Genomic DNA, 13,120 nt, shown 5'->3' with positions numbered 1-13,120 from the left:
AGGATGCTTTCATTCGTCGTTTGTTCAGAAAAAAAAAAAACAATGCAAAAACTGGCTGACAAAAAAGGAAAAAAAAAGTCTTCTCGGCATTCATGACCATCTGCTTTGATAATAACAAGTTTGCTGCAAAGGGAAGTAGCGGGACTACGCAACCCTGATGCGCCAAAGGTCGCCTGCCAGTGTTCTCCGGACAAAAAGATCTGATGACGACGGGGTGTTCCTCGCCAGGCTCCGTCCCCGCGTGGGTCCGTCCGTCCATCCTTCCACGGGTGGAGACCCTCAGTGTAACGTATATGTCGTCGCGCTGCCGTCCATGCACACACACACACACACACACACACACACACACACACACACACACACAGGCGCAGGCACACACGAGCGAGCACGCGAGAAACGACTCCCAAGAATGAAACAACTTGCATGAATTTCCAGTCTCAATGGCGGTCCAGTGAAGGGCAGCCGCGCGCACAAGTTGTTCCTGAGATTCTAAAAGACTCGCGATATATGAGAACGCATATTTTTGTCGGAGTTCCTTCCTTCCCGCCGACAGTACCCGATATTTACGAACACTGAGCCATTCTGAAAATTGTCCCCTATAACCGAGAAAAAGGATTTGATTTGCAAAGTCAGGGAACATTACATTAATAAGATAACGCTGCTGTAACGCAGAGCTAAACAACTAGTCCGCGTCACGAGAAAATTAAACATTTCTTACTTTGCGATCAAGGGAAAAATTGCAAAGACAGATTATAGAATGAAATATCAAAACCTATGTGTTGTCATGCAGATATTAGCGTGAGTTGACCATCAGCAGGAAGTGAGGAGATTTTGGTCGACAAAAGCATCAGCGAGAGGCAAACTATACTATTATATCCGGGACCTCCTGAGTCTCGTTAGCCTCAGTGTGTTGCTGAGGCCGTTAAATTTCCGCGCGCTAAACTCCGGGTGGTTGAAGCACCAGCCGGCGGGTAAATACAGAGTCCGGGTGGAGTTTGAGTGAGGGAAGCGTGGAGCATCCCGAGTGTGGCGCACGGCGAGGCGACCAGCGGAGAGGACGAGGGAGGGAGGCTTTGGATCCCGCCTGCAACACGTGAACCTTAAAGTTAGGAGCCTGATAGATGAGGAGCCAGAGATTAAAGTATGGAGCCCAGGAGACAAGCTAAAGAACAACCTAAGGCAGGTCGTGAGGAATTGGTGATTAAGAGAAAGCCCCAGGGATGCACAGTGCAACTCTATCGAGGTGAGAAGCCCGCTAAATGGAAGGTCTACGAGAATTACTTCTTAAGACGAGCCTTGGGGTCTTATACACGAGGAACCAGAGTTCAGATCGCAATGTGACCCTCAAATAAGCAAAATACCGCCTTTTTGGGATATGTACCCTGCTAAATGCGAAGTTCAATGGATAAAGAGATCTATTTATGAAGCCCTCCAAACAAATTGCCAGAGTTTGGGCGCGCCAGAAGCGCAATGTTCAGCCCTGTTGAGGTGAGGAGCGAGAGCAACCATATGCCGCCTTCAGCCACGTACTCTGTGCTTCCATGGTAGGTCCCATGAGCCCATTGTGGCGTTCGATCATGGCCTCCAACTTCTTCTTTTCCTGGGCCTTCACCGCCTTGTCGCGGCCTGACAGGTTATCCTCGTTCTCGTTGCTGTGCTGCGAGAGCTTGTCCAGCATCATGTCCAGCCATGACTTGGTCCCCTCCTTGTCCAGGTCACGGCACAGCGACTGTTGAAGAGAGAGAAAGGCAACGTGTAAGAACGATACAAGAAGAAGATCAATTCATTTAATATTAACTACAACATAAAAGAAGAATAGATTCACTTATTTTGAACAGAGCTCGAAGGTGTTAATTCTCTTACTCCTTACACGATGAGAGGCATAAAGGGCAAGAGAGAGAGAGAGAGAGAGAGAGAGAGAGAGAGAGAGAGAGAGAGAGAGAGAGAGAGAGAGAGAGAGAGAGAGAGAGAGAGAGAGAGAGAGAGAGAGAGCGACACACACACACTCACGCACACACCCATACCCACACCCACACACGCACACGCACACAGACACACACACCCCTCCCACATACCCCCCCCACGCGCACCCCCCCCCCTCACACCCACACAAATTCACACACACAACCGCACGCACATGCACATACAGATAGTGAAGGAACTTCGGATCGCGCGGTGTGAGGGGAGCCAGACCCGCGCCAAGGCCGAGGAATTAGGTTAGTGGGTCTGGCCGGGCCGCGCCACGATAAGCATAATCCTCATTAAAGGGGACTATCACGCCTAAGACAAGTATAAGCGGTCATTAAGAAGGGCCATCAGGGTTAGAAAACGTCATTAAGAGCTCATTAGTGTTGGTAAGCGCGCCGCAAGCAGTAAGGAACCCACCACCACCAACACCACCGCGACATGACGGCTGAGGAGAAGTAAAAGGATAAGGAGGAGGAGGAGGAGGGTGGGGAGAACTGGAGGAGGAGGAAGAGAAGGAGAGGCCATTTAGGTGAATCACGACGAGAGGATGTGGAAAGAGAAGCAGAGAAACGCTGACCCGTGAAATAGCAACCGAAAAAGAGGAGAGGAAAGAAAGAAAGAGCAAGGGGAGAGAGTAGGAGAGGGATGGTGAGACCGGTCAAAATAGAGAGAGAGAGAGAGAGAGAGAGAGAGAGAGAGAGAGAGAGAGAGAGAGAGAGAGAGAGAGAGAGAGAGAGAGAGAGAGAGAGAGAGAGAGAGAGAGAGAGAGAGAGAGAGAGAGAGAGAGAGAGAGAGAGAGAGAGAGAGAGAGAGAGAGAGAGAGCGTGTGTGTGTGTGTGTGTGAGAGAGACACGACAAGAGACGATACGAGACTAAAGAGGAAGAAAATAGATTAAAAAGATAGGAAAAATAAGCTTACTGAAAAACAATAACTAATACCACTGGCACTTTTAATTGTTGTTTGAGGAGGTACAAGAGAACAACATAATTCCATTTTTAACAACTGCAATCTTTTCAGGGGGCAGATAAGCACACGCAGTAAGTTATTTTAAAACAGACACACATGCTTCACCGTCCATCTTTGACCGTCCCTTCCACCCCCAGACCAAGGCCATATTCCGTTTGGGCGACCGTACAACGCAATCCCATCCCCGTGTCTAAGTCCACATCCACCAGACATAAAAAAAAAAAAAAACCATGACGTGATTTTATATACCAAACATGCTTAGAGTTTAGAGACCACCACGACCACTATCACCACAACCAGTTCCAAATATATACGCATAAACATACCAATACCTTTCATACATACACTAATAAAGCAACTCCACTCATTATATACAAATCACGAACACCAACAAGTACCAGCGTTAGCATTCACCAACCTCCCTTTCTCCTCCTCTACTCCCCTCCACCATACACTCCTGCACCTCCTCCTCCTCCTCCTGCTGGCCCTTGAAAGTGCTGAGAAAGGTCGCGTGGAGGCCAAAGTTCCCCCATTAGCTCACTGCTGGACAATTTGGAGGCCGGAAATATGAGGCCAATAGAGAAAGATATAGCACCACTCCGTAATAGGTCGGCCAGAGTCTTTCTCCAGATTGGGTTCGTATTTTGAGAGTTTGATTCAGGTCGCGTCTGGAGAGGGAGGGAGAAAGGGAGGGAAGGAGGAGGGGAGGAAGGGGGGTGAGTGAGAGGGGGGCAAAGGAGATCGAAGTAGAGAAAGGGAGCAGGTGGTGGAAAGAGAAAATGATGGAGAGATAAAGGTGAGAGGGTAGTAGAAAAGAGGGGGGGATGTAGTGATGGAGAAGGGGAGGAGGGAGAGAGGGATGGGAGGTAAGTAAGGGGGTTAGTGATGGTGGTGGTGGGCAGTGCGGAGAGCGAGTGAGCTAATGATAGAGAAGGAAGGAGGGAGGAGACGGTGGAGGGAAGGAGGAATGATGGACCAGATTGATGAAGAAGAGAGAGAGAGAGAGAGAGAGAGAGACCGAGACAGAGAGAGAGAGAGCGGCGGGGAGAGGGGATAAACTTTTTCCTTGTGTGTATTGTTACTGACGTTTTATCTTTCCAATTACTAACGGCCTCTCTCTCTCTCTCTCTCTCCTTCACATGGCTGCGTCTTACCTGCCTGACTAATGGCTGAGGCGCCTATTTAGCATCACGGTTACCTGAGGGGCGCCGGTCACCTGGTGGAGTCTATAAAAATCTCTCTCTCTCTCTCTCTCTCTCTCTCTCTCTGTCTCGGGTTGGCACGGCGGGAAGGGCATGCCGCGGCCTACACCAAGAATACACCCGCACATAACACCCGCCAGCCAGCAGTGGACGCCAGCCAACCTCCATTACAGAAGCGACTCGACCAACATGCCTCGACCCCCCCTCTCTCTCTCTCATTTCTCCTCTTCATCGTCATCTTCTCTTTCCTCCTCGCTAAATCTTTTCCTCTCTCTTCCTTTGCTTCATCCTGCACGACCTTCCTCTTTCTCCCTCCACCCTCCCTCCTTCCCATCACTCTTCCTCTTTCTTTCTACGCTTTTTAACCTCCATCTCCCCCCCTCTCTCTCTCTCTCCACTGCCACCTCCTATTCCTCTTCCAACCTTCTTCTTCTTCATCTCCTTGTTCTTTCTCCCAACATCATCTCTTGTTTATTGTCTCTCCTTCCTTTCTTTTTCAATTTAAAGGCATAATACACACTTTCAGCTAACCTTTTACGCCATCCCTTTATGATAATGATGCTAATCTCTTTGACCCTGTTTAGCAGTCTCCTACGTCCCTATCTCCTCCCATTCATGCTCTAGTTCTCACACCCCAGCACTAAAACGTCTTCCTCGGCGACATCCACTTCCTACTCAGTTCTCTGTAGTGTATATTATCCGAAGGGGGTGCAGGGGGAGGGGGGGGGGGTGATGGGGTTGGCACTTGGCATCAACCCGTTCCTTTTCCTTTCCTCAACGGTTATTGCGTATTACTTGAAATTGCTAAAAACCGTAGTGACAAAAACGGGTAATCAACACCTTTCTTTACAGCCATATCCTGAGACGCGTGAGACTTTTCCCCTCCACCGCTGCTTTCCCTTCTCATGAACACAAAGACGCCAACGCCAATTCCGACCCCATTTTCACACCTCAGCATTCCTCCTCTCCGCCCCGCTCCTACCTCACTTACTTTACCTCATTCCCACTCCACTTACCTCGCCACACTCCCTCTCCCTTCCCGCCAATACACAATCACGAAGACCAATTCCACAAATGCAAACGCCTTCCTACATCTCCTCCCATCTCCCCCACATTCCTCCTCCACCTCCTCTTTCTCCTCCTCCTCCTCCACCTCTCAGTCCCCTTCCCCCACACAATATGCTTTCCATTCCATTATTCCTCACCAATATTACACTTCTCTCTCTCGCTTGCAGGTAAATGGAGGAAGTAATATAAAGGCAAATGATTTAACCAGCATAGCCATTATTATTATTATTATTATTATTATTATTATTATTATTATTAGTAGTAGTAAAGTAGTAGAAGGAGTAGAAGTAGTAGTAGTATCATTATTATTTTTATCACTGCTATCATTGTTATCATTATTATTGCCATTACTTACTGTTCACATTATTTTGTTATGCATGAGTGTAATTTCCCGGGGATCGTGTGTGTCTCTGTTTATAAATTACTGTTTATTCAATATTTTCCGCGACGCGCAGCTCTCATTTTTCGGTCTGGCGCTCAGTATTTAACAGCACAGCGCATTCATACATTCTCCTTTATTTTCCCTCTTTTTTCATTTTAATTTCAAGTTCGAGCGAGCGCAGACAAGTAAATTACCATTGTTATTATATTTTTTTAGTGGACGCGGGCAAAAAAACCAGCTTTTGAAATATTACATTTGAATAGAGTTGCTTTTTTCGGTACCAACGCGGCGGAGTCCTTCACATCAACGCGAAAACAGTTTTATTTTTGTCGCCTAGTCAAGAAACATGTTTGTCCTCATCTCTCTCTCACCATTCAGCATCCTCCTCCTCCTCTTTCCTCCTCCTTCTCTCTTTAGTTCTCTTCCTCCTTCATCCAGTTCCACTACTTGCTCCATTCTCTTTTCATTTGGCAAATTCAACTCTCTCTCTCTCTCTCTCTCTCATTTTCTTTCCCTCTTTAACCTCTCAAGAAAACTCTCCACTCATATTAAACCAAGACTTCTCCACCTCTCCATCCTCTCCCTTACGACTCATGCTCTCGCCTTCAAGCACCACCAGTCCTTTCTTCCTTTCTCTTTTACCCCCGTGTTCCCTCTATCTCCACCTCCTCCTTCTCCTCCGGCAATAGAGCCCGAAGCATCTACAGCAGCGGCGGCACCTCGTATCCTCTTCTCCTTCCTCTCTCCACAGTCACACCCAACAAACGTCTGCACCAACGCCCGTTAAGTCACATTCACATCCACACACTACACTCGCATATTCGCCTCTGTAACGTAAGCCAAGCCAACTTAACTTTCTCGCAGTACCAGTAGTTGCTTCATTTCTCTCTCTCTCTCTCTCTCTCTCTCTCTCTCTCTCTCTCTCTCTCTCTCTCAGCATCATCTTTATCCTCTTTCCCCCTTTACTCCTCTTTCTTCTCTCTTTAGTCCTCTTCCTCCTTCATGCAGTACCACCACTTTCTCCATTCTCTTTTCATTTGGCAAACCTCAACTCTCTCTCTCTCTCTCTCTCACCAGTCATCACCCCGGACGCCACAATTTTTCCAGCACGGAGGGGAGGAAAATACTCGTTTCCCGCCGTGATTCTCTGGCCGTTGCCGCGAAGATTAAGCCTTCGAATAGCTGCAACTTCCGAGAAAAATGTGTCTACTCAGCTTCCAGAGAGGATTTCAATAAGTTTCCGGCGGGATGCGGGGGTTAGAAGGCGGTGGGAAGGGGTGTGTGGGTGGGGGTGAGGGAGTCCGGGCTAACAGAGGCAGACGCAGCAGCAGCCGAAGCAATAGCAAGAGTTTAAGTGAGATGAGAAGGAAGGAGTATTTCGGGGGTGGGGGGTGGGGGGGTTAAGGAGGCGCAAGAGGAAGGTCAGGTAATAAGGTGCGGAAGCTTTACACAGCAGGATCATGTGTTTCAAGTGTTTGCCGCTCTTCAAGTAGGTGGCTATCATGAGCTACGATTCTTTATGAGACTTTTTGATGACATTCGTGAAGTGGAAGGAGAAAGAATTAGAACGAAGGGATGAGAAGAAAAGGGATAGGAAAGTCAAGGAATGTGAAGGGAGTAGGAAAGGAGGAAAAGGAAAGGGTAGGAATGAACTAGGAAGGAGAAGGAAGAAGGAAAGGAAAGGAAAGACAATGGATAGAAAAGGAAACGAAAGAAAAGCAAGGAAAGGAAAGGGAAGGGAAGGAAAAGGAAAGGGTAAGGAGAGGATTGAAGTTAAAAAAAGCAAAGAAAAATAGAAAAAAAGTAGGGAAGAGAATGGAACAGAAGAGAAGGAAAAGATTGGGATGGGAAAAAGTAGAGGAGAGGAAAGGTAAGATATCAGAATAGAATGGAAGGAAAGAGAAGGTAAAACATTAGAATGGGAAGAAATGGAAAGAGAAGGGGAGGAAAAGGAACGGAACGGAAGGGGAGAGATGGGAAGTTCTCCACCGAGCCTTGGACGCTAGCCAGGCATGTGAACCCTTCCTTGCTCTCCCCTTCCTCTCCCCTGGCTGCGGGTTGAAGGGAAATGAGGAGGGGGCGCTGAAGGGGAATAATGGCGAGGGGATGGGGATGAGAGAGGAAAGGAAGGGAGAGGAATGGGAGGAAAAAATGTTGTTAGATGAAGAGTACGAAAAGGGAAAGGGAGGAAACACGATGGGATGCGTAGTAAAGTGGACTGGGAGGAGGAGGAGGAGGAGGAGGGGAAAGGATAGGATGAAAGAGGGGAGAGAGGGGGTAGGAGAGGAGGAAGAAGAAGAGGAGGAGGAACAGCCAAGGAAATATGGAGGAAGACAGTTTGTTTGGCGTTGACGAAGTGTGAAGAAGTACGAAAAAGAGGAACAAAAGGAGTAACGAAGAGGAAACGACAGAAAGGAGCGGACGAAAAGTGGAAAAAATGAGAGTGAAATCAGCGTAATGAAAGGGAAAGTAAAAGAAAAGAAAGGGAGAGTAAGAGAGCGGACCGAACAGAAAGGGACCCCCCCAAAAATAAAGAAAAACAAAAGTGAGCATACAATAAAAAAAAGTCTTTCATGTTGACTTAAACGCTAAAGGACCAAAGGGACAAAGGAAAATAATAGATAATAAATATAAAATGGAAAGACAACAAACGGGCAGAACTGGAATCAACTAAAACAACAGTAGAATAAGAACAACAACAACAACAACAACAAAAGCTTTCATGCCAAGTTAAAATGTCGGACAAAAAGGAAAAAAACAGAAATAATAAAGAAAAAGAAGAAAAAATAGCGGAATGAACTGGAATACAACTAAAATGAAGGGAAAAAAACTGGATCATAAAAAAAACTGCTCTCGTATCAATTAAAATGGCGGATCAAAGACGACAGAACAAAGAAGATCTGAAAGTTATTAGAAACTGCTGACATATAGAGACAAATAACGGACGGGAGGCGACAGAACAAAGAGAAAGCACACACACACACACACACACACACACACACACACACACACAACCCCTCCCCCCTCCCCAACACACATGCATCCACGTCCAGGTATACAAATAATAAAAAAAAAACCACAAGTCATCGGAGAACAAAACCAGAAAAGACTCAGAGTAAAAAAAAAAAAAAAAAAACACACACACACACACACACACAACAAAAACGAAGATTGCATTAGCGTGTCGACAGATCCTTTTATGAACCAGAGTGGCGACGGCAAAACCAAGAAAAAAAATCAATAGAAAAAATGGAAAGCAAAACAAAATACAAGAGCGGGCACCCACATTCACATCCCACCCTCAGACCCTCCACCCAACACATCCTCTTTTTCCATCACCTCGCACCCACACCCACGCCCACAAAACCATTTCGAATCCTTCCTAGAAACGAAAATAAAATTCACGCCAAAACGAGAAGTAAAAAGAGAGAAAAAACAGGAAACAACAACAAGAAAAACAGAGGAAGCTCTCGACAAAAACTTCCTTTAATATGCAAATTCCTTCCCACAGGACACACACACACACACACACACACACACACAACACACACACACACACACACACACACACACACACACACACACACACAGAAGGTGACGAAAGCACAGGCAGTTACGAAAATTTGCTGGTTAACGAAAGTGTCAATCATTAGCGTTCAGACAGCGGCGCCATCAGCATCTAAATTGCGGTCATTACTATCGCCGTTCGTTAGGTGTTGGAGGGAGTGAGGGAGGAAAGGAGAGAGGGAGGAAGGAGCGAGGAAGGAGGAAAAAGAAGACAAGGTTAGCGAGAGGACAGTGGGGGGGGTGATGGAGAAGGTGGAAATAAAGGCGAAAAAATGAAAAAAAAAAATGGGAGATAGGGAGGAAAGGAGAGAGGGAGTAAGGAGGGGAGAAAGGAAGCAAGGACAGGGCGAGGAAATGAGGGAGCGGGGGAAAGGAGAAGATGGAGAAGGTGAAAGTAAGGGCGAAAAAAAATGGGAGGCGGAGGACAGTAGAAAGGGAAGAAGGAGGGAGAAAGGAGAGAATGAGGGAAGGGGAGAGGAAGATGGTGACGGTGACGATAAAGGAGAAAAAAAAATGAAAATGGATGACGCAGTAGATGAAATGGAGGAAGGGAGAGGGAAGGGAAAAGAAGGAAGGAAGGAAGGAAGGAAGGATGAAAAGAGGGAAGATCTGCAACGGAATGAAAAAAAAAATAATAATAGCGAAATGCATCGAGCCGGAACGAAAGAAAATTACACCATAAAACTGATAGACGAGAAGACACGAGAAAAGAAAGAGAACAGCTGCGATAATGAAAGTAAGAACGACATAACAAGAGCTGATTAATGAAGACTGTGCTCCATCGCATCAGGCGAGCTTGACTACGTAATTATGACAACGAAGAGAGAGAGAGAGAGAGAGAGAGAGAGAGAGAGAGAGAGAGAGAGAGAGAGAGAGAGAGAGAGAGAGAGAGAGAGAGAGAGAGAGAGAGAGAGAGAGAGAGAGCGAGAGAGAGAGAGAGAGAGAGAGAGAGAGAGAGAGAGAGAGAGAGAGAGAGAGAGAGAGAGAGAGAGAGAGAGAGAGAGAGAGAGAGAGAGAGAGAGAGAGAGAGAGAGAGAGAGAGAGAGAGAGAGAGAGAGAGGGAGGGGGGAACGTTCCTCTGCAATCATACTTCGGAAATAAAAAAAAAAGAAACATTTTATCCTGACGAGGCTGGTTCGGGCAGGTTCCTTCCGCCAGGTGCTTGGTATGTGGTGGTTCTTTACCTACGCGATTAGCTCGGCGCAATTTAAAAGCTCTCGCTTCCTCTTTCTCTGACATTGAAGTTTGCGAAAAAGATATAAAAAATTACCATTAATATCCCTATCTTTATTTTCATCCTAACTTCCTTCTCTCGCTGTCTATCTATCTATATGTCAATCTGTTAACTCCTCTCTTGCATCCCCCCACAAAAGAAAAAAAAAATACGTTTTCACCTCTAAAGCGGGTGATTCCGTAGATAACTTTATAATCTTATCTTGATCAAACAGTGAAGCGTTTCTCTCTTTAAAAAGGCGCAAAAACTAATATCCATCTTCATTTAATCAACGGAATCGTGGCAAAAAAAAAAATCTAAAAAATATTAATTGAGAAGATTACATCGGCTGAATCCTGGAATCCCACAAGAAATGGAAAGGTTCACCGGCGAACTTTTTTTTGTAGCAGAAAGAAAAAAAAATGGAAGTGGTATTTAATCTACGTATAATATCTCACTGGACCTGAAGGCTCATTTCTCATTTCAAGTCTACTCCAGATTAACTTGAAGGTAATGAATGGGAAGGAGAGGAGATAGAAAGGGATTAAGAGTACGCGAGCGTCCAAAAGAGGAAACGTAAGAGAGAGAGAGAGAGAGAGAGAGAGAGAGAGAGAGAGAGAGAGAGAGAGAGAGAGAGAGAGAGAGAGAGAGAGAGAGAGAGAGAGAGAGAGAGAGAGAGAGAGAGAGAGAGAGAGAGAGAGAGAGAGAGAGAGAGAGAGAGAGAGAGAGAGAGAGAGAGAGAGAGAGAGAGAGAGATGGAAAAAATGAAAGAAAGAATGAGGACGGAAAGTGAAGATTAAGGGCAAGTGAAAGAGCTAAAGATGAGTATGATGCGTGAAGGGATGAGTCTAATGGAGGGCGAAGGAGAGAGGAACCGTCTTGTTGGGTGAAAGAGTAGATGGGATGGGAGGGAAAGAGGTGAGGATGCGGGGTGGGAGATATGATAGAGAGGAGACATGAAAGGGGTGGAATGTGCATGAGGGAGGGGAGAGATATAGAAGAGGGGGGAGGGGGGATGGTACGGATAAGGAGTGAATAGTAAGTTGAATCTGGATGTGGGGAATTTCGTGAACATGTTGAAAAAGATAACTGAAAAGAAGGAATAAAAGAAACTGAAGTAGCTGAAAAGTAAAAGAAAAGTCATAGTGCACTGTAAAAGGGGTAAAGGAGAAAAGGAATAAAGGAAAGAGAACAGGGGAGAGGAGAGTAAGAGGGGATTCTATTCAGGTTTGCAAATGAGTAAAAAATAAAAGAAAAGAAAAATAACACGAGCAAAACCCAGCAAAATAAAAGGAATTAAATCAGGAAGAGAAAGTTAAAGAATACAAAAAGAATTAAAGTGAAGAAGCAAGATAAAAAGTAGGAGGGGGAAGAGGAGGAAGAGAAACGAAAACAAGATGAAAAAGAAAAGAAAATGAAAAGTAAAGAAAACAGAAGACGACGATAAAGGAAAAAAAAAATACATAAGAAAAAGAGATTGATAAAAGGAGCAGCAGGGGAAGATGGACAGAGACGAAGGGAGAAGACAATGGATGGATAGCATAAACAGACATGAACAAGGGCTGAGAGAGGCAGGTAAGGGGTGTGTGGTTGGGGAGGGGAGGAAGGGGGCGGGGCGGGCGGGCTCTGGCTGGCTTGCATTGGGTCAGTGGACAAAATAGACCAGCCCATTAAAATTACAGAAGACAAATGTTGAAGTGACGTGGTGGCAATGGATAGCATGCCAGGTTACCATCTGCATAAGAGGGAGGTGACAAGATCGACACACACACACACACACACACACACACACACACACACACACACACAAAGAGAGAGAGAGAGAGAGAGAGAGAGAGAGAGAGAGAGAGAGAGAGAGAGAGAGAGAGAGAGAGAGAGAGAGAGAGAGAGAGAGAGAGAGAGAGAGAGAGAGAGAGAGAGAGAGAGAGAGAGAGAGAGAGAGAGAGAGAGATACGATACAGGAAGCCAAAACAAATATACAAGAGAATAACAAGCGCAGTAAATATAATGAAAATAAAAATGAAATAAAATACTCCTTCAAAACACACAAACACAAAGGATAAAAAAATAATGAAACTATACACTGAAAAGACACGTCAAAAAGTACAATGAACCCTGAAAATGTGCCATCAACACCTTCAAAATACCCACAAGACCATACACAATAACACGTCTACTCAATCCAACATCCTTCCAGCATATCGTAACACCAGGAGGCACTAAGACACCCAGCGCCTCCTAGCTCCTCTTTCGGCCCTAACGTGATGATGAGGGCAAGGCAGGAAGGTACTCAGAGGTAGGTTGACAGAGCCATCACCACCGCTATATATGGTTATGGGCATCGCCAGGCACTGTGCCATTACTCTCTCTCTCGAACACACACACACACACACACACACACACACACACACACACACACACACACACACACACACACATTTAATCTGATAATCACTTCCTTTTAAAGATTCGGGGTTTTCTCTTTCTTCATTTTCCTTCTTCTCATCGTGTTCTTTTCTCCCTTTCAAGTTAATGTCTTTCACTCTTTATTAGTTTCCTTCTCAATAGGCTGTCTCTGATTTTTATTCTATTTGCTCTTCATTTTCTCCCCTTTCTTTTCCTTTTATTCTTGCCATTTCATCTTCTTTTGCTATTCCAATTTTTCCTCGTGACTTTCTCCTCAGTCTCCGATCTCTTCTTTTTCTTCCTTCTCGTCTTCCTCCTCCTCTGACTTCTCTTTCCCTTCCTCCTTC

General features: G+C 45.7%; 1 protein-coding gene across 1 annotated transcript in view; it reads right to left on the bottom strand.

The window, feature by feature from the left end:
* LOC127004495 (muscle-specific protein 300 kDa-like) overlaps positions 1–13,120 on the bottom strand; it is a 41,001-nt gene that overhangs the window by 16,690 nt on the left and 11,191 nt on the right. The window contains exon 2 of the mRNA XM_050872269.1: positions 1,531–1,729. Coding sequence (XP_050728226.1) covers positions 1,531–1,729 — 199 coding nt within the window. The remainder of the gene's footprint in view (positions 1–1,530; positions 1,730–13,120) is intronic.

This window comes from Eriocheir sinensis, chromosome 28 (genome assembly GCF_024679095.1).
Source record: "Eriocheir sinensis breed Jianghai 21 chromosome 28, ASM2467909v1, whole genome shotgun sequence".
NCBI classification, from domain to species: domain Eukaryota; kingdom Metazoa; phylum Arthropoda; class Malacostraca; order Decapoda; family Varunidae; genus Eriocheir; species Eriocheir sinensis.
The sequence above is the reverse complement of the archived record's forward strand: the minus strand, read 5'-3'. Positions and strand labels throughout refer to the sequence as shown.